Source organism: Sylvia atricapilla, chromosome 1, assembly GCF_009819655.1.
Source record: "Sylvia atricapilla isolate bSylAtr1 chromosome 1, bSylAtr1.pri, whole genome shotgun sequence".
NCBI classification, from domain to species: Eukaryota; Metazoa; Chordata; class Aves; order Passeriformes; family Sylviidae; genus Sylvia; species Sylvia atricapilla.
The window spans coordinates 139,614,403-139,637,451 of record NC_089140.1 but is presented as its reverse complement, the minus strand read 5'-3'; the positions used below and the strand labels follow the sequence as shown (position 1 = coordinate 139,637,451).

The 23,049-nt window shown below is 39.9% G+C and overlaps 1 protein-coding gene across 5 annotated transcripts in view; it reads left to right on the top strand.

Annotated features, from left to right (window-relative positions):
- The window catches only part of ENPP2 (ectonucleotide pyrophosphatase/phosphodiesterase 2), a 72,036-nt gene extending 53,491 nt beyond the window's left edge, over positions 1 to 18,545 (top strand). For 4 of the 5 annotated variants that reach the window (XM_066335268.1, XM_066335259.1, XM_066335277.1 and 1 more), the window contains 12 exons: positions 1,296 to 1,327; positions 2,130 to 2,257; positions 4,265 to 4,352; positions 4,494 to 4,581; positions 5,511 to 5,683; positions 5,962 to 6,013; positions 8,442 to 8,578; positions 9,065 to 9,200; positions 9,961 to 10,038; positions 12,473 to 12,605; positions 13,167 to 13,323; positions 17,930 to 18,545. In XM_066335268.1, the coding sequence (XP_066191365.1) occupies positions 1,296 to 1,327; positions 2,130 to 2,257; positions 4,265 to 4,352; positions 4,494 to 4,581; positions 5,511 to 5,683; positions 5,962 to 6,013; positions 8,442 to 8,578; positions 9,065 to 9,200; positions 9,961 to 10,038; positions 12,473 to 12,605; positions 13,167 to 13,323; positions 17,930 to 18,100 (1,373 nt within the window). In that variant the 3' untranslated portion in view covers positions 18,101 to 18,545. The remainder of the gene's footprint in view (positions 1 to 1,295; positions 1,328 to 2,129; positions 2,258 to 4,264; positions 4,353 to 4,493; positions 4,582 to 5,510; positions 5,684 to 5,961; positions 6,014 to 8,441; positions 8,579 to 9,064; positions 9,201 to 9,960; positions 10,039 to 12,472; positions 12,606 to 13,166; positions 13,324 to 17,929) is intronic. The other variant, XM_066335248.1, reaches the window with a different exon arrangement.
- Positions 18,546 to 23,049: the final 4,504 nt, after the last annotated feature.

Below are 23,049 nucleotides of genomic sequence, written 5' to 3'. Positions count from 1 at the left end.
ATTTGTTTAGGAAGGTCAGGTCCTGCTTGGCCAACATGATCTCCTATAACAAAGTGACGTGCTTCTGTGGATAAGCTTCTGTGGACAGTGTTTACCTGGACTTTTGTAAAGTCTTTGGCATCGTCGCCTACATCATTCTCTTGGAGAATGTAGAAGTCTGTGGCTTGGACAGGAGCACCCTTCAGTGGGTAAAAGACTGTCTTCATGGTTGGGCCCAGAGTGTTCACCAGGGCTCAGTACCAGGGCCACTTCTGTTTAATATTTTTATTGATGATCTGAACAAGAGGCCCAAGGGCACCCAGAGTCTGTTTGCAGACAATACGAAGCTGGGCATGAGTGTTGATCTGCTGGAGGGTAGGAGAGCTCTGCAGAGGGATCTGGACAGGCTGAATCAGTGGCCCAAGGACAGTGGTGTGAGGTTCAACAAGGCCAAGTGCTGAGCTCCTGCACTTGGGTCACAACAATCACCTGCAGCACTACAGGCTGGGGAAGAGTGGCTGGAAAGCTGCGCTTCGAAAAGGAATTAAGGGTGCTGGTTGACAGTGACTGAACTGAGACAGTTTGTGCCCATAATGGCCAAGAAGGCCAATGGCATCCTGGCCTGGATCAGAAACAGTGTGGCCAGCAGGAGCAGGGCAGGGATTGTGTCTCTGTATTTGGCACTAGTGAGGCTGCACCTCAGATCTTGGTTTTGTGTTCAGGCCCCTCTCAAAATAGGACATTGAGGGGTGGGGTTTGTCCAGAGAAGGGCAGTGGAGCTGGTGGAGGGTCCCCCTGGAGCACAGGTCAGATGAGGAGCAGCTGAGGGAGCTGGGCGTGTTCAGCCTGGAGAAAAGGAGGGTCAGGAGACGTTATCACTGTCTACAGCTATCCGAAAGGAGGCTGTAGCCAGGTGGGGTTGGTCTCTTCCCCCAGGTAACAGGACAAGAGGAAGAGTCCTTAAGTTGCACCAGGGGAGGTTCAGATTGGATATTAGGAAAAATTTCTTTGTGAGAAGGGTGGTCAAGCACTGGAACAGGCCACCCAGGGAAGTGGGGGTGTCACCGTCCCTGGAGGTGTTTAAAAGATGGGGCATTTAGGGACATGGTTTAGTGATAGACTTGGCAGTGCTGGATTAATGTTTGGACTTGATCTTAAAGGTCTTTTCCAACCCAAATGATTCTGTGACTCTGATACGTACAAAGCACTTCTAGTTAAGGGCAGGGAAGTATTAGGGAGCATGCTTATGTAAACCTTGTGTTTTCTTTTGCAAAATTTTAATATTTTGTATTTTTCCTTTTACCTTTGCTTTATAGATGACCCTAAAATGATTGTTGCCAACCTTACAGTAAGTATTTAGGACTGGGAGGTATCTGTCTGGAAGTATAGTTCATTGTTCACTTCTTTATTTGTGGCATTATTCAGCTTTCTTTTCTCCCTCTTTAGACAAGAAAATCAACCAACCATTATTATAAATAAAGAGTGTTAAATGGTGCCCTTCATGAGCATGGATTGTTTGTCATGTTTTCCACTATTTGCTGCTCTAGTAGCTTTTATAACCTTTTTGGGCAGTGCAGAGACAAAATCTCCTGGACGGTCTTTGCTCCCTGAATTGAGTCTATTTATTCTTTGCTTCAGAATTGGAAAGTAATCATTTAGGGTAAACATTTTACTAGCACTTTGAAGACACTGAAAAAGTCCATTTGATAGCCTTCAGCTCTAACCTTGCCATTAATGGAAGAAAAGTGCGTAAAATTAAAAAAAACCCAACAAAGCAAACAAAAAATCCCCAAACCCAAGTTCTGTAACTAGATGGCTTTAAATATATCTGCAGATGAAGTATTTTTGAGCATTCAGGTTTCTGCTGGAACTTAACCTTTCATTCAGTTAGAATAAAATTCTTCATCTGTATTTTGTTTGATGGTTTCATAAAGACTGTCAATGAAACTTTCCAAATTTATCTTTGAATGGCTCCCTGGGTCTTGGCTGCCTGTAAATACTGCACAGAAATGACTAGACTGCATACTCTAGATGTACACTTTGTTTTCCGACACCATCAGTGATGACCTTAGCAACTTGATTTCTGTAGTCAGAGGTTTTATGTGCATCTTAAGCTGACAGTGTGCTGTTTGTAACCATTTATTTTCCAGTGTAGAAAGCCTGACCAGCACTTCAAGCCTTACCTGAAACAGCACCTCCCTAAACGTTTGCACTATGCTAACAACCGAAGAATTGAGGATGTGCATTTACTGGTGGATCGCAAATGGCACGTGGCAAGGTAAACCCTTGCTTTTCCTTCCATCCTGATTTTCAGTATTTTCTTCTGAGGAAATGGGACACTTAGAATTGCCCTGTCTGTTAGCATCCTGCTCCTATACCCTGTGAGCAAGAGGAGTTTTGAGAACACGAAATATTTTAAAGTGTGGGGAAATCAGTTGCTGGATAAAAGGTAGAAACCCAGACTGATTTGCTCAAGCAGTTTGCTGGTTTTGACTGATTAGCTCAAATGTAGAAGCTGATAAATCTTTCTAACGAGGTGCAATCTTAGTCCAACAGCCGAACAAGGAATATGAGAGGAAGGGGCAGGCTTATGTGGTGAGGAAATGTTAAAGAACAAGAGTTTGAGTGGATGCAATAGGTGAATGGAAAGAAAATGAGATGTTGGCAGAACGGGTGAATGTCTGAGAACATGTGGAAGGAAGGATGTGACAGGGTGGCCATCAAAGTCCTGTGCTGGCAGTGTATTGTTTCAGAACAAATCCACAGAAAGCCAGGATGCTTTAGCTCAGGCAAAAACTCTGATTTGAGTTGGTCTTAGCCATATGACTCTGAATTTTTGGTTATAGAATAGGGGCAGTGTTTATTAGTTTGCTAAATATTGAATGAGGAAAAAACAGTTGGCATATACATGTACAGAGTGAACAGGAGAGGAATAGCCTTTGTTTATGGATCATGCATGGCTTTCTGTTTGAATATACTTTGGCACACTTTGCATATTGCAGTATGAGAGTACTGGGGTCTTTTTGCATGAATCTGACTCAGTGCTTCTTGGAAGATGATACAGCTTTTGGCTCGTGGTGGACTGTTGTGATCTTTAAATTATGGTAGGAGTTTTGCCCATATAGCTTCCAGGCAAACACACAGTGTGTTGTAAGTGCCTTTTGACATCTGTCCTTATCTTTCCATGAATTATGCAAGGATCACTCTGCTGAAGCAGTGAATGAGAAACCTCATTTGCTTTCTTGCATAACTCCACTGGCTACTGGCAGGCTGCCCCGTGGCTGGGGTTATGTGTATTTCAAAGAATCACACTCTGAATTTTAGGTCTAAAAAAGCTTTAGTTTTAAGAATTTTTCTGGAATGAACGGGATTGCTCAGGTTGATTTACATTCAGTAATTTCTTATGAATTACATCAGTCTTTCTTTGGCTTATTTATTAATTTTCAGAGATCTCATTCACCAGCAATTCATTCATTAATGTAACTGTAATTGGTAGTTACAGAAGAATTGTAGCTACAGCTGTATTTAATAGTTATTATTTATATGTATTTATATATGTATTTATATAGTTAATTGCTGTAACTCTAGTAATTTATAAGGCCAAAATCAAACTTTGACTGAGCATTATTTTATTGAGGATAATGCGGTCCTCTGCATGTATTCCCTGCACATGGCTCTATCAAACTGTATAGAAGTACTCTAAAATATGCTGATGATTATAATTCCTATGACACAATACTTATTTTTCCACTTATTTTGTAAAAAAACCAATCTCAATAAAAAGCTGATAATTAGCATTCCTATGGTATAGCACTTATTATCCCAGCTATTTGTCTTCATGAAAATCTTTCTTTTTTCACCTTTTTTTTTTCTGCTACCTGTTTTTGTTTATTGGGCTGAAGGCAAACAGGTGAAAGAACTTTATAGCATTATATGGCATTTGCAGCACTGTAACATCACAAAAATGCTTTCTGTGCACCTTCTGTTGGCCTTTTGAGGATTGGAATAGTATGGTCCAACACCTCCAGTCTGTGGGAGATTATGTGGTGTGAGAAGGTCTGAGAAAATAATAGATACTAAGATTTTTATCAATAATAAGAATTATTTCTTAGAGTGGGATTAGAGGGAGAAAACCTGGGGATGCTGTATAAGCCTGCAAGTCCCTACTACTGCTATTCATGAAAGATAAACAATGCATTGCCCTGTAACCTTATCCTTCCTGCCCAGAAGGATATTCCAGATCAGCCACCTTTGAGGAAAATTTCTAATACTTTTTTCAATTTAGGAAAGCCATGGACGTTTACAAGAAACCAACAGGAAAATGTTTCTTTCATGGAGACCATGGCTATGACAACAAGATAAACAGCATGCAGGTATGAGCAATGTCTGGGAAGGTCATAGTAGGTCTCTGAAACATAAATATTCAGAGAAAACCCCCTAAATGCTCATCTTTCTTTTTTTTTTTTTTTTTTTTTTTTTTTTTTTTTTTTTTTTTTTTTTTTCTTTTTTTAAAGACTGTCTTTATAGGTTATGGCCCTACCTTCAAGTACAAGACCAAAGTGCCTCCTTTTGAAAACATTGAACTTTACAACGTCATGTGTGGTAAGCTGCCTGCTTGAGAAATTGCAAAAGCAGCAACTTATTTTAACAGGGCTTCATTTAGGTACCATGAGCTTATGCCCTGACTTCCTCACTGTTTTTTTCCTAGTCCCCCTTTCCCAAGCACTTGCCAAGAGGGCTGAAGGCACTTCTCGGAGTCTCAGTTTGCTCTGTTGCTGGCCAGTAAAGGGAGTTACTAGAGTTTTGATATTTGCAGCTTGACAGAGATGGATGAAATGGACACCTCTACATTGTGTGGTGTCCACATCTCAGCTGTCTAGAAAGGAGATTTCTATTCAGAGACTGCTTCAGCATCTGCATGTCTCATGCAGCAGTTCTGGTTGATCACTTAGTTTTCTATGGTGTTTCCTGGTATGATTATGTTTCCTGAATCTGAACTGAAGCCATGAAGAAGAATCTGATGATGTGTACAGGTATTCATTAGGGTCTTTTCTTTAGTATTGATTTTCTAGAACAATGAAGCTTTCAAGGTGTAATTCACAATAAAACTTCAAAGAGGTAATTCACTTTTTTTTCCCCAAACATGTACTACCTAAGGCGTAGTTAGCCCTTTTTTAGAAATCACTGTATTGCAGATGTTTGTTGTGAGGTCAGCACATTGACTGTAGGTTTGCACTGGAAGCTGAAGGAGTAGTTATGATAAAACTTTTTCCAGTTTGAAACTTTTCCAGTGTCTTTGGACAATTAATTACAATTAACATTTTGTCAAAAAGGCAAAGATACTGTTCATGCAGCATTTTCAATTTTATGATTTGGAAAAAAAATCAGAGTTTTCAATATATTAAAAGCTTTTGCTAACAGGGTATGGATGTAAACAGTATTGCAAGTAAATGTGTTGTTTCAATAGAGTTGCTACTTCAATACATGTTTGGAGTTTAAGCACCATTCATTTTTCCTTGGTGATTTCATAGATCTGCTTGGATTAAAGCCTGCTCCCAATAATGGCACCCACGGAAGTTTAAATCATCTGCTGAGAGCCAATGTTTATAAACCAACTGTGCCAGATGAAGTTGCTAAACCACTGTATCCTGTAGCTCTACCTACTGCATCAGATTTTGATATCGGATGTACATGTGATGATAAGGTAGGTGTTTAGGATCTTTGGAAGCCTCCACCATTAAAGCAGTAGTTTTGGTAAAGTTGTAGCCATTTTATTAGTTTTGGATGGGTTTGATCTGTAAGAATTCCCCAGGTCCCTGTTGTGAAGTTTTTGTGTCCCCCTTGAAAAAATCAGTTTTTTGTAAAAGAGGAGACAAGAAAATCCTCACTGTCTTACAGCATTAGTTTTGTTTTGTTAGATACTAGTAAAACGAGATGTCAGAGTGCTCCCAAAAATCTCATTCCTTTTTTTCTGTTCTTGAGAAGAACAAGTTGGATGAACTCAACAAGCGCTTTCATGTCAAGGGAACAGAAGGTAAGAGCCTGGTACCTCAGTTAATGACAGCTGATTTAATTTTCTTTTGTAAATAACTTTGCATCATTAATACTAGAGCAGCTCCTGGTGTGGTTTAGTTAACATGCAGTAAACTGTCTTTTTGAGTAACTGTCAAAGTAACACACAGGAAACTTGTGGGCAAGCTGAAGTGCTGCTCACTTGAGAAAGTAAGCACTACCTTTTGCTGAACCAAGACTAAAGAATTATTGAACATGATGTGAGTTTTAACTCTTCCAACCCATCACCTCTAGAAGTTTTAAGCTCAGATGTGAAAGGCAGAGACAAGAGGAAAGGAGAGGGTGCACAAGGCAGTACTCTGTTCCGCTACAGGCTGTAAATGGGGAAGAAAACAGACTGTATTTGCGTGCTGGGTTTTACCATAGTTCTCCAGGCTTAGGTTTCACCTAGAAAGGATGCTAGAGCTGCTTTGACAATCCCTGACTTAATCTTAATGCTTGGCTCTTAGGGTGCAGGTTACACAGTGAACAACTGCTCTGCTAGTTCAGGCTGCTCTCTGCAATTCTGTTCCTCATCAGTGTTCAAGTCAATGTTAATCCCAGGAGAAAGTGTTCCCAGCTTTCCTGGACACAAGTTCCTGCTGTGTGCCAGCACTGATTTCTGTGTGGCTGCACTCTCAGCTGTGTCTGGGCCTTGGCTCAGGTTAAAGTGGAGCAATGGGAGCAGAGGAGAGGGAATGGGAATTGCTTTTTTGAGCAGCACTACAGAGTGAAAGGCTTACCAAAGCAGAGTTTTCCTTCTCACAGTGGTGATGAAGTTCAGCATAACAATTCACAGCATTTCCCTTACCATAACAATTGTCCAAATTAGCAAATTCCAAAGCTTTCAGTTTAGACATGGATCTTTGAGGTACCTTAAATTGCATTGTTCAGATGATTAAGGAGATTTCTTTTAATTCCCTTGTATTTTCAGTTTCTCTGTTGGGAGCAGGCAATGCAGCCTATCCTTTAGTTTCTAGTTTCTAAGGGTGACCTTATTCCTCTTCTTTGTGAGTTAGATTGCCTTTCTGCAAGCTTTCATCTTGTTCAACTAATTTCCCAATTATTGAAGATCTACTCCTCACTGTGGCAATTTATTGTATCAGCAAAAACATCCTCATTATTGTCATTCAAATTTCAACATCTTTATTTTGGTTTCTAGTTTTCATTCTTCTTCACTGTTGTAATATAAAAATAGTATTTTTACTATTTTTAGTGTGTTTTAATATGCAACATTTAAACCAATTGCACTTGCACATTTGTCAATACTCTGTTAAATGGCATGATGTGTCCTTATTTAAACAAGCAGTTCTGCTTCATGCAAGTTTTGTTTTATATCATGGTGCTCTTTACAACATGGTGCACCATATTGTTATTCACAGGTAGAAGAAAAAGTGACTTCAGCTTCTTTTGAATAAAGCAAGTTTATCATCTTTGTCCTTAGACTAGGCCTTTCCTACTTTCTTCGTCGTGCCCTATAAAAACATCTTCTGTGCTCAAGCACTAATAAAACGTGCCCTTTTCTCTCATGTTAAATGCCTATCTGGTAACTGTATTAGGCTACTTTCCTTGTTTCTGTGTTTTAATTTCCAAAAGCAAGCCAAGTGTGTTTTCCAAAAGGTTATCAAATTCAATGGACTGTACAGGACAAAGGAAGATTTTCCAGAAAATTTATTTTTCTTCTATCTCTTTCAGTGTTTTTGTCTTTTTGTAAGCAAGCTTGTCAGAGTTATCTAAGGACATTTAACCATAACGTACCACCAAGACAAAAGAAGGGCTATTTTTCTAGAGCTGGAGGCATCTTTTTGTAGCCAAAGTTAGGAAAAGGTTTTTTTCTTAGTTTGTTTCTTTGATATTACTGACAAAAAATAGCACATCAGTCTTCAGAACAAATTTGTATCAGCTAAGGGGGAAAACACTACTCTTTGAGTGAGTGAGCACTTTTGCCTTGCTTTTGAGACAATCTTTACAGAAAACATAGGAAGGAGAGAAAGTCCACTGCAGAATGGCAGGACTAATAGATTAGGGACTGATTTAAAGCCATGAAAAGAAAGTGCTTACCGCCTTCTGTGCGACTGAGATGTGGACACAAAGATTGTTGAAGAGTCTCTAGTTTGTGGAGAAGCACCCTCTCTCCACCCTGTGACACAAATAAACTTTCAAGTGTAGAAGGGATTTTTAATCCTAAAGGGTGTTTGTGAGCCTGGAATAGGGATTGCAGCCAGAACAGTTGAAGAGATGTTTTTCTCTCTCTGTCAAAAGATTTCCTTAGTATTTATTCGGGGCCAGTGTCCCATTAATGATCACTGAAAAATAAACATCTGATGGAAAGCCAACCCCCCGTGTTTTGTTTTTTTTCATCCTTAAGATTTTCAGTAATAAATGTAAATGCAATTTCTTTTGATCTTTAGAGAAGCATCTTTTATATGGACGCCCTGCAGTACTGTACCGCACAAAATACAACATCTTGCATCACCATGACTTCGAAAGTGGCTACAGTGAAACATTCCTGATGCCTCTCTGGACATCCTACACTATTTCCAAACAGGTTAGTGCTCGCTCTACTCTTGAAATGTGCTTAAAAAATCTTGGGGAAATTTCTTCGGTATCTGTGTTCTTGAAGTCCTAGAATTTCCTTTCCCCAGGGAGATTTTACCACCAGAAATTAAGTCAAGTATCATTGTAAACAATGCCCAAATTCTTTTATTTCCTTCATGAGAGAAGAAATTTAAGGCAGAAGGGTTGTAAATTTCTTCTTCTGTTTTAATTTTATTTTTAATTTTTTTTTCAGTGGGATTAATTTTATTATGAGTGACTTTGTTTGAATTATCTCCCATGGGGATTTCTGCTCCCTGAAGAAGGGGCTGTACAGCAATGTAGGAGCAGGATTTGCTTGTACAGTCAAGTGGTTTATTTTACTGCACACAAGGCCTGCTGTATATTCTGTCAACTTACTGACCTAGTTTCTTTTTATCTGTAAAAGCTGAAATGACTTTGTTGTTGTTGTTGTTGTTGTCTCTGTTCCCCAATGCAGGCAGAGGTATCAGGTGTCCCGGAGCACCTGGCCAGCTGTGTGAGGCCTGACCTCCGCATCTCTCCAGGAAACAGCCAGAGCTGTGCCGCCTACAGAGGCGACAGGCAGCTCTCCTATGGATTCCTTTTCCCTCCTCGTAAGTTTAGACAGCTTCTCAGTGCCTAGGGGTTTTGTCATTTTCTTCTTTTGTTGGGGAAAACCTTTGGTGTGAACAAAATCAAACCCCATGAGGTATAAACAGACTAATTTTTATTCCAAATACCAGTAAGGTATACATATTTTTTAATTTCTAAATCAAAATTAGACTCTTGCATACTGTAAAAGTTTCTGCCATCCTGTAGAAACAGTGATAGTGGAAAACCTGTGAAAACAAGCATCCTTGATTCTCCTGATGCTCTGGCTTTCCTTCAGTACTGGATCAATGATCTGGGATTAGTAAATGTTGAAGAGGCACAACTGTCTTACAGTTGTGAACTTCATTGCTCTGCCTTCCTCACTCAGTGGCTGAAATATTTTATGGTAGATTTCTGAAATGGAATTACTGGTGTAGAAGCTCGCACAGAATTAGGAGATAATCCCACACTCCTTTCCCAAGAAATTGTAAGTGTCTTTTAGAAAAACCTGCAGACCTCTGCTTTTTAAGACAGCAAAAATAGGTAAAGTATATGAAAATGTTTTGAATTGATTGACAGTTGAAGCAAAGATAAAATTTTTCCCTTCCATGTTCAGCTGTCACATTAAAGACAAACTTTGTGTATGTTGTGTATGTTTCAGCATTCAGTTTGCTATTTAAATCACGGTATTTACTTTGGTAAATCCCTGAAGCCATTTCAAAACATTTTTATATTCTCTGAAATTCTTATCTTATTAATATTTTTCTGTTTCCCTGTTTTCAGAATTAAGTTCCTCTGCAGAAGCAAAATATGATGCTTTTCTAATAACAAATATCATTCCAATGTATCCTGCCTTCAAAAGTAAGTGCTCTTTCCATGACTATTCTTCTCTTTACCAGCCAGCTTTCTATTTTACTTTGTGTTGGATTGTAGAATGAATTGATAGGAGGAGTTTGGAATGTAAAATTCAGTTACCTGTAGCCAGCAGCTAATACTTATGAGTGCCTATATCGTGCTAGGTATGGGCAGGCAAAATACCATAAAAAAGGCTTAAGTTTTAAGAAAGGTTTACTTTCTTTGGTGCTAGGCTAAGATGACCTACAGCCATGCTGTAGATCCACAGTTGTGCTTTATGCTACAGTAATTCACTTTCTGTAAGACCATTCAGATTCTCTTGTCTGTAGCCCAAGCTAGTGCAGAACATACTTAGGCAACAACTGGAGCCTGAGAGTGTGCACAAGCCTGGGACTGTGCTCTTGGTATTTTGTAGTTCAGGGACAAGTGATTATATTTTATTTTGCTCTCCATGTCCTTAGAGGGAGACTGAACATATTTATTATCTATAAAGAAAAAAAGAAGAGAAAACAAATTTGTGGAAAATGAGGGATGATTTAAACCTGTCTGAAGCTTTCAGTGCTGCAGGGTTATATTACTAACATTTCTTTTGTCTGCACATCCCTTTTCTCTCTAGTCTTGCCAAGAGGTAGGAAAACCATCAGGCTTTTCTCGTGGCATTTTTGGCTTGGCAAGGACTGACAAGCCTTGGAAGAATCTCAAGAGCCTGTTGTGAGATTTTCAATTCAGATTTTAGGCCAGAGAGGTTTGGATAAACATCAAAGTCTATGGAAGCCTTTTTCTTTTTAACCAGAAAGCAGTGTTTTTAACTGAAAAACCTCTGTGTGTTATGTTTGCTGGAAATTTGAGCAAAAGCACATGACTGATTAAAGAGTGAAAAATTACTGGGGATTTCCCACTCCTGAATCACTTCATAAAAATGTTCTTAATGTTAATGTTAATCTAAGTATTTGGCTGAAATTCTAATCACGGCAGAACAACCCACCTCTAGCAGCTCGTTTTTCTGCTGGCCTTCTTCATCACATGTGGATGAAGGGTTCCTTACAAAAAAAATTCTAGTACTAATGTCATTCCTGGGGAATTACAAACCACTCCATGTGTGCAAGTTGCAGTGCTGAGAGCTCATTAGATGGATCTTTTTCCATAACAGGTTAAATAGGAGGTGGCAGTGGTATGCTGCGCTGGCTTTGGTCGCAGTGCTGGCTGCAGAGGCCCCCTCCTCTGCTTTATGTTCACTGTCCCATCCCTACTGGCAGTAATTCTGTGTCCATGTTTTCCATAGTGAGACTGGCTGAAGCAACTCCTGCTTTGCTGGAGCTCCAAAAATTATACCCCTGGTCTGGCCCCTCATTCCCTGGCATTGTTCTGTATGTGGTTGCAGTGGGAAGTGCAGCTGGGATCTGATTTAGATACAAAACTTGAGGCAATGGGGCAGGAGGGAATCTTTTCTCTTTGTATTGTTTTTGTTGTTCAGGCATATGCACTGGAGGAGTGAGCAGCTGGAGAAGTGATATTGCCAAGCGATTAGGCTGAGGTTCTTGTTAGACCACAGCTGGTGGGGCCCTGGGCATCAGCCCCAGCTGGGACTGCATGTGGCACTGAGCGGTCTTAGAACAAGGTGTACCAGGGGGCTGTCTAAGGCTGTAGTTGCCACCAGCTCCTGTGAGCCATGGACTTAATGGTCTGAGCTGGCAAGACAAGTGTTAAACTCTTACAAGTATGAGAAGTTTTGTTTACCCACACTTCTGTTAGTTAAAATAAAATGGAAAAGAAGAACTAAAAGAATTATTTCAAAGGAGGCTCCAGTGTGTTTCCAATCTCTGGGAGAATCTTAACTTGTTGAGGAGAACATAGTGGGAGAAAGTGTATCATGCTCTTCCCAAAGGTTGCTGTAATGACAGGATTTTGGTCATCCTTGATGACACCTGGTTTAAAAGTTAAACATTTTGTAGCAAAGGAAAATTTAACTGAATGAATACAACCTTTGTATTTCTCTTTCTTCTAAAATGTCTGGTTTTATCTTTTAATTACAGTACTGTATCCTTTATAAGATTAATAAAAAACCCCAAAACACATCACCCCAGCAAGTTCCCTTTAAGCAGATAACAAAGACAAAGACAGTGTTTAAAGAGATATCAAAAATCTGTGAATAGCTCTTTCTATAGCTTGATGAAGGAACAGCAGGATTTCTGTGCAAGGCCTGTGGCAATGCCAGCTTGGGAGTGATATAATTTATTTATTAATAAGTGGTATTTCCTTTACCACTGATTGGGATAGAAAATCAACAGAGAACAAAGAAGTCTGAATAGGGTTTATTGACAAAAGTGTTGGAGTGTTGTGGGATTTTTGTTTAGTTGGGTTCTTTCTGTTTCTTTTGGGTTCAGGGTTTATTTATTGCTTTTGGTTGATTGGTTGGTTTGGTTTCTTTTTTCCTCCACAGAGGTATGGAACTATTTCCAAAGGGTTTTGGTGAAGAGATATGCCACTGAACGAAATGGAGTCAATGTTATAAGTGGACCAATCTTTGACTATGACTATGATGGTTTACATGACACACCCGACAAAATAAAGCAGTAAGAGTTTGTCTTTAAATTGGTTTGCTGTTTCTTCTCTTAATGATGACTTTATCTTAAACAGTTAATTACCTGCACATTATTTAATTTTTGTGAGGAGACATAATTTTCTAGCCCTTTCTAAAATTATATGGGACTGAATGCCCATGTAGGTAATACAGTGGTAAAAAAAGGAAATGACAATTCAGCAGTTAACTGTTCACCTTGAATTTGTTTTCATCCTCGAGACAAAGTTGAATTTGGTTCCACATAGTTTGTCTCTAAAATTCTCCAGAACTTGAGAGCTGTGCTATTGAGTTACACGCTCAAGTCTTTTATTAATTCTGTAATGCATTCTCTCTATATCTCTGAACTGAAGAAGCCATTCAGCACTGCATGAGGTATTTCTGTAGCACAGTATGAGCTAATTGGATGCTCACTTTCAACAGTGTTCAGGAATCAAACACATCTCGCAATGTATGTGTGTCCTCACACGTAGGAGAGGAAAGACCATGTTGTTTGTGCAACCTTCTTACAAACAAGTTCATCCTTTGTGGATAAATATTTGCTTTATTCCCCCAGGTTTGTGGAAGGCAGTGCAATCCCTGTTCCAACGCATTACTATGCCATCATAACCAGCTGCTTAGATTTCACTCAGCCAGCCGACAAGTGTGATGGACCACTCTCGGTTCTCTCTTACATCCTTCCCCACCGGCCTGACAATGATGAGAGCTGCAATGTAAGTTTGGTTGCACTACTGCAGCCCTGTGGTAAACATATCCCTGGGATATGTGAAAACCCATTACTATTAGAGCCAAGAGTTCACTAATGTCTTCAATGGGAAGCACAGGGTAGTGCCTCTGTTAAGTGTCATTAGCTCATTGGTCAAAGCACTATTCCATGATAGCAGCAAAAATATGGAAGTATTACTGCACCTAAAATTGTCTGTAAGAACAGACATATGGTAGGTTGGCAGTTTTATATTTTACCTGTAAAATTGTGCATTTTGTCAGTGTAACCTTTAGAGCAGACTGGGGAGAGGCTGTATGTATAAACATACTATGCTGGCAGCCAACCTGATATCTTTATGGCGGTCAGTTTCCATTTGCAGGTACAACACAATGTCTGCTATGGCAGTCTGGGTGCATCCGTCAGCATGATTACATCCAACCCACACAGTATTAAAAGTATTAAAAGCTATAACCTGCCAAGGGTAGAATGCCAATTCTTACTGGTTTCCTGAACACCTTGATTCAAGGGAAAACTTCAGCGTCTTATTACAGGGATGGCCAAACACCTTCCTGGTTTCTTTCCTATCTTCCATTAGGATGCAAGATCCTCTACTGTAAGAATCTTGATGAAGGCTTTGGTCTGGTCAGCACTGCAGAAAGTGCACACTTGGCAGTTGAATGTGTGGCAGGAGGGAGCTGGGTCCCCCGTGGGCTCTGGCACTCCACAAGGACAGCAGAGCTCCTAGGCAGCTGTATTTAGACTTGTCCTTCCGCCTGAACTTGTTCTCCCATTACACAGCTGTGTGGATTCCTGCACACAGACACTTCACTATAGACTGCCAGGAGGCTGTTTCCTGAATGAACACATTAATGTTATAAATTTTGTATTGGCAAAAGAAGTTAAGAGTCCTATTCCAGCTACAGGCAGAAATAGTCATTCCAACTCAGAGCACAACTGACCTTGAACACTGTTTCTTTTTCATTCATCAAACTTGCTTGCTTGCTTTCAGGGCCCACTTTTTAAACTTATCCTTTTGGAGCAGCATTCCTCTCTCTTGAGCAGGTCTGGCTCTCCCCTGTTTGGATCTCAACTGTTTTGGGCAGAGATGTCTTCCATCAGAGGACTCAGAAAGTCCTACATATATTGCATTGTGGCTTTTCCCTGGACTACTTTTCTCTGAATCAAGATCCAGTTAGTGATCTGGAAATTACTATTTTGGCAGTTATTAGTGTCTCTGCCCTTGTAACTCTGCCCATATGTAATTTTATGACAAAGTAATTTATTTTTTCCTTCTTATATTGTGCGTCATAGTTCTCTTAAACTTCTGAAATCTTTTTTATGAGCTCTTTACAATAATGGTCTCTTTTAGTCTTTGATTCTTTACATTTCAAACCAGGCTTCTTTTCTCTATAGGCCATTCTACTTTTAAAAACCTACAGCGTATGTATTTACAGTTTGGGAGAAACTTCAGTGCTTCTGCAAGGTCATTAGCAGATATTGATCCACGCCTTTTATATAGCAAGGAACCACTCCAAAATATTTAAATGTTGCTCTTGAATGAAAATACAGTCAGGCAAATTTTTGCCATTGAAATCCATCATCAGCCTTACTTTTGCACATGGTGTTCCATCTTATCTGTTGAAAGAAGTGATTGTGTAAAACCTCACCATACTTCATGGATGAAATGCGTGGGATAATGTAGGAATTTTACCTTAACCTCTCCACAGTTTTCTTTTAAGATTTGAAGAAATATTAGCTTTCCCTCTGCTCTGCTCTAGCTGTACACACATTCTCTTCACACAGTCGTTGAAGAACACCACTACTCTTCTCATCTGAATTTGTTCCTTTTCGAAACTGTGTTTATTCATGGTGAGGTTATGCCGATTTATTCTTGTGTCAACATTTTTCTGTGTCTTAAATAGCACTTCTCTGGGATTTACCCTAGAGATGATTTATGATGATTCTCAAGGCGAATAACTTCTCTCTTTTTTTGTTCTTGTAAGAGGATGAGACTGTTGGTAGACTTCCTATGCATCTCATCCAGTTGATTCTTTTTTTTTTTTCTCCTGAATCATGAATGAGATTAAGTACTGCAGCTTAGATCTCAAAATGAAAATGGTTTTCTTTCCACTGGACACAACTCCTCTGATAGCACCTGTAATTTGCTTTTTCCATAGCTGTATTATAATGATGGCTCACATTCATGCACAACTGGTACACTCAGGTTCTTCTCTTCTGTCTGTCAATTTGGATAACGCAATTTCGTGCTATGCTGAGAGCTCCTGCATCCTCCACTGTGCTATTCCAGTCTTCCTCTGCACTGACAAGAGTTCCCAACTGTTGGGGTTTTTGCTAGCGACTAATGACCTTGGCACAAGAAGCAAGTGTGAAAACATTACAAAATATCCTTTCAAGACCAAAGTTGAAGGAACCCTAGAAACTACTAGAAAATCCCTCCAGGCCACTGTTTTCTCTTTCAGCAAAACACTTAAATTTCTTTTCGTAAGTGACTTCACCCACCTGTCCACATGCATCATGTTCAGCTTTCCAATTGATATTCCGAGAGATTCTTGTGCAGAATATCTGGTATTTTTTCCACTGGATTTTGGCTTAGCCTCCTAATTGATCATCTCTTCCTATTTATCTCCATATTTTCAATTGTTACTTTTTCCTTCTAAAACTCTCCTTATTTTTGAAGTGAGACTAAGCACCAAAGCTGGAGAAAACTGTAATTTTAAATGTACGCACTTCATACATTTGTTACATAGTAATATAATACTGTGTTAGTTAATCACTATATTTAAAATCCTTGCTGCTGGACCTGAGGCTTCATGTGCCGGTTGTGGACTGGAAAAAATGAAACGAAGATTGGTTGATTGATTTTTCTGGAGTCATACAAATGCTGTCTTGCTGGACTAGGTTAAACAAGCCTCCCCATCCTGTGATTTATTCATGCTGCAGATTTTTGCAAACTCGTTGTATTAAAAAATTAACTCTGTAGCTCACTCATAACTTCCTTTTGGGCTCTGCCAATTTCCTGCTCAGAAGAAAGGCTTGAAGTGGGCAAAAATCTCACAGTGGCTGCATTTGCACTAACAGGCAGTCTGTTTGCAGACTCCTGATTGCCAGGCTGAAGGCTGAGCAGGGGCATCCCATGGCCTCACGCTGCCAGGTGGCATCCCTGGAGTATGGCACTGCAGGCAAAGGGGAGTGAGCAGGACACACTCTTCCCTCTTAATTTGCATCTTTCTTTTCTTCTTCCAGACCTGGTTTTTCCCCTCAGGTTGTTAGTGACATGGGCAGGAAAGCTGGTTGGGGGCTGAGCACTTAGAACCAGACAGGTGCTGACAGGGTCATGGACATTTGCTTCAGAGCAGCCAGCTGTGACCTGTCTGGGACTTTGTATCCTCTCTGTGCAAACGATCACCCTCCTGCCTTTTGTTGGGTGACCCACTTTCTGCTCTGTGGCTCAGCTACTTCACTGGATAGGTTCTGGCATTGCTGGAGTTTAGTCTTGATCCATAAGAGGATCATTTGGTAGGAGGACATTGCTGAGACTGTCAGAAAGTGTTCAGTTCCAGGAATCAGCCTAGAAATAGATTTTTATCAGCAAAATTTCCAAGTCACAGACATGAAGTCTAAATACCCGAGATACAATCCACTGTTCCTTTCTTCCCTAGAAGCAGAGGTACCAGCCCAGAGGGGCCAAAGGGGGAAAAGTCCTGTTTGCTTTGTCCTTTTTCCCACGTCTGCTCCCCACTGTGCTGTCCCTAGGCCTGGGTGCAATGCTCGTGGCACGTGTTGCTGTGCTGGTTAAGGCACACAAACAGCCAGTCACTGCCATGTTTTGCAGGGCTCATTTTCTGATGTGTTTGCAAGTTACCTTAGTTTGTGGAAGACTCCAACATGTGATGATGCTGGCACAAGGCATGAGGCAGCAGCTGTCCCCTAAGAGAATACAACTTGACCCCAATCTCTCTGGCAGCATAACCTTCCTGATTATTTTTTTTCTTTGTATCAGGAAATGCTTGGTGAAAGTCTTTTTTCTATCAGTGGATAACATCTATGTTCCAATCACAAGAGTTTTTAGGTACCTACAGAAACCATTGTCCCAACTGTCTAATGAATTGTAAAGGTCCCCTAAAAGTAAAACGGAAGGATTAAAAGATTACTGTGTTAGATGATGTGAGAATGGAGAATAATGTGTAGGCATAGAATTCAAAGCCAAACAGAGTTTGGGCTTTAGTAATTCAAAAGTAATTAATATGGAGTTCTTTCTGTGAGATAAAAAAACATGGAATGACCAGTGGATCTTCCAAAAACCTATGGCTGTTCTTCTGAAACACCTGCAATTTGAGGCTAGCTTTTTCTGGATGATTATGTTCTTCATGTTAACTTCATCCTAAAATGGATACTGAAATAAAACTATAGGACTCATCTTACACGTTAAATATCAAAATTATTTTCTTGGAATTAATTTACTTTATTCTTTCTTGAATAAGGCACAAATATTTTGAAGAATCTGCAACAAATGTGTAGACAAGTTGCATTTGCTTTTGGAGATGATTTTAACAAGACTTGTTATAAAGCTTTTTCTTTTTTTTCCTCCCCAGAGCTCAGAGGATGAATCAAAGTGGGTTGAAGATCTTCTTAAGATGCACACTGCGCGTGTCCGTGACATTGAACAGCTCACTAGCTTGGACTTCTTCCGAAAGACCAGTCGCAGCTACACAGAAATCCTCTCCCTAAAGACATACCTGCATACGTTTGAAAGTGAAATTTAGCTTTCTAACCTTACTCAGTGCATCCTTTTATCAACTGGTGTATATTTTTATATTGTTTTTATATTTATTAATTTGAAGCCAGGACATTAAAAATATTAGTATTTTAATCCTGTATGAAATCTTAAACATTAAACCTTTGTGTCATTTGTTTTGTTTCTCTAATGTTTAATATAGGTATGTTTTTGGTTGATTTAGTAGTGCTTGTAATACTGCCTTTTGAGTCCTTACTCTCAGCTTTTAAGTGGTGCTGCAAGGTTTGATGCATACATCAAGGAAATACTAATTTCTCACGCTCCTTTACCACACTTGTAGTCCTGTACTGTGTATCAAAATACTGACCATGTAAAATTACACTAATTTACTGATAACTGTGTGACAGACATATTTAAATACTATAGACAAATAGCATCTTAAATATAATAAACCACACATTCAGTTTTTTTAATGTGTTGTGATTTCCTTTCATAGGGATGTTCAGAGGGGCTTGCAGGCAGTTGAGTGCTGGCAGATCTCTTACTGGGTGGACCCCTTCTCAGGAGCTTAGGTTTGCTGGTAAGAGGACTGCCAGGGGCCCAGGTGTCCTGCCCTGGTACTCAGCAATGAGACCAAAAACCAGACACCCACAGCAGTCATTACTGGTTAGGTTTTGCTATAGGAGGAGAGCTGGGAGAGGAGGATACTTGCTGTCATGAGCTAGCAGAGGTACCCCATGCCTGAGGCCACTTGCCCCTGCTCCAGAACTGTAGACAGGATTCAAGGTGATGACATCTGTTAGCATTGGTAGTGCTGAGTTACATCCCTTCTCCACAGGTTCCTGGAAATACCCGCTCCATGTACCTTTCTTTGACTCTGGGGAAAATTGAAATAAGACAGATGTTGAAAGAGGTGACACTGCTAAACATGCAGCAGTGGGTTTTTAGCTGGGAGGAGAAAAATCTGATTTTTATTGTCTTGTTCTAATGTACAGAGCCTGAGATGTGTTCCCCTAGTCTGAGGCTTACCTTTCTCAAAGGAAACCCCTAGGTCTGACTGCACACATATGACTTGTGGTGCAGTGAAGTCTAGGCAGTGCATGTGGTTTAGAGCCATCACCTACTTGGTCAACTGAGTCAAGTCTCTGCTACTTCACCACAGTGACACTCTCATAATCCTGGCAAGCCCCTACAAGTGTCACTGGGGGCAGAGTCCTGAGACAGTGGAATAGATACTGTTGTGTGCTGGTATCTGGATAATGGCCTGATTTGGCTTGGACAGTTTTTATAGAAGACATGTGTTATGGAGCATTAGTGTTTGTTAGTGTACCTAGATGATGTAAAAGAGAAATTATTGTTTAGAATGCCTTTGAGGCTGAACCTACTAACGACACTGTTGTGAAGCCTTCATTTGGGCTTACAGATTTCTCTCTCTCTACAAAAGTTTTTTTTATGTCTGTTTTCTCCTTGAGGATTGCAACTGCTGAAGGGAAGAAGGAGGGGCTGGAAAGCATCTTAGCCAAGTACACAGATGAGTAGGCAGGTTCTCCTAAGTAAAATTAATCCAGCACAACAGCAGCTTGCATGCCTGTAGCATCCATCTAAGAGAAAGTAGTAAACTGGAATTAATCATGTTAGCATCAATAATAAAGTTCTTGTGACCAGACAAAAATTTATTATTCTTGGTGCCAAATCCTGTTTAATTTAGAAAAGCAGAAAACTTGAATACTTTATAATACATCCAAAATGTTACGATGGAAATTCTAATAACTGCACAAAGCTACGGGAAACATCCTATTCTTGCAACTTAAAAATTGTCTCTTGTGGTTGTCTGGTAGCACAGAAATATTTTCCTGTAAGGTTTCAGCAGGTCTTCTTGCCATGATAAACTTTATAGTTCTCTTACATGTACTACAAAGGGTATTTCCTTTGGATTTAAAAGAGCTTTCTCTTAAGACCTAATTCCTTCAATGTGAACTTTAGTGTTGATTTAATGTGGTGGTTCATAAACTAAACTGAAGACCACCACTGCTGTTTTGCTTTGACATTAATCTGTTACTCTGTTTGTTTGGGTTTTTAATCAAATTGAACAAATTATGTAATTCTTTTATTTTCTCCCAAAATAACATGAAATTTATACCAAAGGAACATTTAAGCTCTGAAAAACAATCTTGTGTTCAGAGAAGTTTGCTTCTGAAATGTAATTAGTCATTGCAAATAGTTGAGAGAGACTGTTTAGCTCTTGGTTTCACTAAAGAGTAGTGAATAATGTGTAGGGAAACATTTTTTTTTTTACTGAGTTTCTTAATGTGACAGTAAATACTAGTAATTTAATTCTGTTCTACCTACTTCTCTTCAGCCTTTGGTTCCATGCTCTTGCATGGTATTGCTGTTTTATTTTACTGCATTAGCAGAAATAACTGTGGTGAGAAATATTTGTGGTGACTTCTGCACGTGGCATGGGGTACTTTTCCCATTGAAAGATGCCTTATCAACACAAAAGCTCTAATGCAAAGCTTGTAAATCCCTCTGAGCAACATGAGCTCTGCAGGAACAACAGGTATTTTAGAGGAAACTTGTAATTTGCCTTCAGTAGTCTTCAAGGTGAATGTTAGCTTAGGGCAGAGGGAAGGAACCATTCTGCCTTCCAATCCTGTTAGACCATTTTGAAAAGATGAAATACCACTTGTTTCTGTTACATGTTGCCTTTTCTTGATTTTTCTCTGGCTTCAGCAAGAGGTCCATTGAGGCGAACAAGCACTGCATTTTTTCTCTGTTGAACAAACACTATTTTTGAGGATTTGGGTAGTTACTGTTTGCAAACTTTGAGGCATGTTCATTGAGTTACAGGCAGTCTCAGTTGAGTAACTGCCACAACAACAAAAGCCGTGGTGTCCTGCACACCTAGCAAAGTCCTTTTGCTCTGGGAAAAATCCTTCAGATGTAGTTATGCAATTAGAATAACCCTGCTACAGGAAATTGTTATTTTTTTAAACCCCTTTTCACAGTCACATATCCTTAATAGATAAGCACTGAAAGCAGGTCAAGTAACCTGACCAACAGAATGGTCCTGATGGTGAAATTATAGCAAAAGTCCCCATCCTGTTCTGACAGCACCAGAGTACCTAATTACTTTTGATTATGTTCTGTCCTGGTCAGCTAACTGCTTGATTAGATAGAGACTTTCCACTTGCTTTTTCCTTCTTCTCCATGTCCAACCTTCAGCCTCTTTTTGGAGTTAGGTACAATACTCAACAGTTTCTGCACTTTTTTGAACATTGGTTCTGTTTTGATAACAGCAGATCAGTTTGCATTGTTATGAAGCAATTTCATCTCCAGATGAACAAGAAAATGAAAATATTTAATTGTCAGGTCTGTGCCATCTTGTGAAGGTTTTTCCAGAGTTCACAGGGATTTAGTGTGAGTAATAACCATGTGTAATTAGGCCAATCTTGCAGTGTCCCTGGAGGCTGCTGTATAGCAGTCCTGCCATGATCCTTTGCTTCTCAGTGTTTTATATGCAAGCAGTTAGTCAGCTGAATGTGTGAATGTATTAAGACTTTACAAATGAAAATACACATGCATGGCAGGTTTATGAAGTCCCTGTTTCCCTTGCATTTGATTTCATCCTAGGCATCAGTCTGTCAGGTACAACAGGTGACATAGCTCTCTAATTCCTGCACACAGCCAGGAAGCAAAAACCTTTTCAGGAAAGCTGAAGGAGGTTCCCTCTGAAAGTGTTGCTAGTTGCAGGAGAGAACAGGAACTTGGACAGTGAGGACAGAGTGCAGGACCTGACCTGAAAGAAAAAATTGTAGCAGCAGGAATGAATGTTCCAGCAATGCTTCCCTTCAGTCTCACATCTACATCAAACATCTTTAATTCCCTTTACATTTGTATTACACTTCTATGCAGATTACCTTAGCTCCTTTCTGCAGAAGCCAGAGGCAATACCACTTGCAGCACAATTGAGAAAATTCCACTTTTATAACTTTTTTAAAAAAAAGCTGCAAGCCCCCACCAACAGAGGGGCAAATCCACTTGTTCTGCCTTACAACTGGGCTTTCCCAGAGCAGGGGAGGGTGTGAGTGCTGCGGATCTGCCACTTCCTCTCTGCTCCAGTATAGTGCTCTTCCAGTGAATTTGGCACTTGCAGCAGTTGGGGTTATTCTGCTGGTTTGGCACAGAGAGACAAATGAAATTTCACAACACATCTGGGAGGCTGCTGTTACCACAGGCATGGATGAAACTGTGGCATGGAGAGGTTGAATAGTCTGTTTAAGGGCATGCATATAGTATGGCATGTAAAGCTAGTCACAGTGCTCCTGTGCAGGGCTTAATATGTGACATTTTGAAATAATTTCTGGTAGTGCTATCACTGATGGAGGAGCACAAGGTAAGTTTTGTAAAGCAAAAACTTCAGAATCATGGCTGAAATAAAATTTGAATACAGGGTAAGAGAAGCAAAACTCCCTTCTTTTGGGGGCAATAAACAATGCTGAATTTGTTTTCTATCAATCTCATGCATCAAAACGCTTTTGGTAGCCCTGGTTCCCTACCAGAGTCCTTCTGTATCCCAGAGGGCTGCCACAGTACTCGTCTGTCCATCCTATCTGTGGTCCTAGTCCAGGTTGGGTTTTGACTAGTTTCCATTTCTCTTACTGCATTCTCAGACCACTGTTGCACTTGACCTAAGAGACATGGTATAGTCATGAAAATATAAGTATAACCTGACCAGGATAGACCTGCCAGTAAATGATTAATACCACGTTAACTGTACGTCTTCCAAATGAGGGAGATGTGTTTGAAATGTTTAAAGTTCAGCCCTTGTTCAAGAGAGGAGGAAAAAAGGGTTTTTTAAACATTGTGGAAAAATATCTAATCTCGTTTCTTTGCACTTGTTGTGCAAATACAAGATAAGAGCAGTATTCCCAAGGTTACTGCAAACAGCCTGTCACCGCAGAGTACAAACTAACA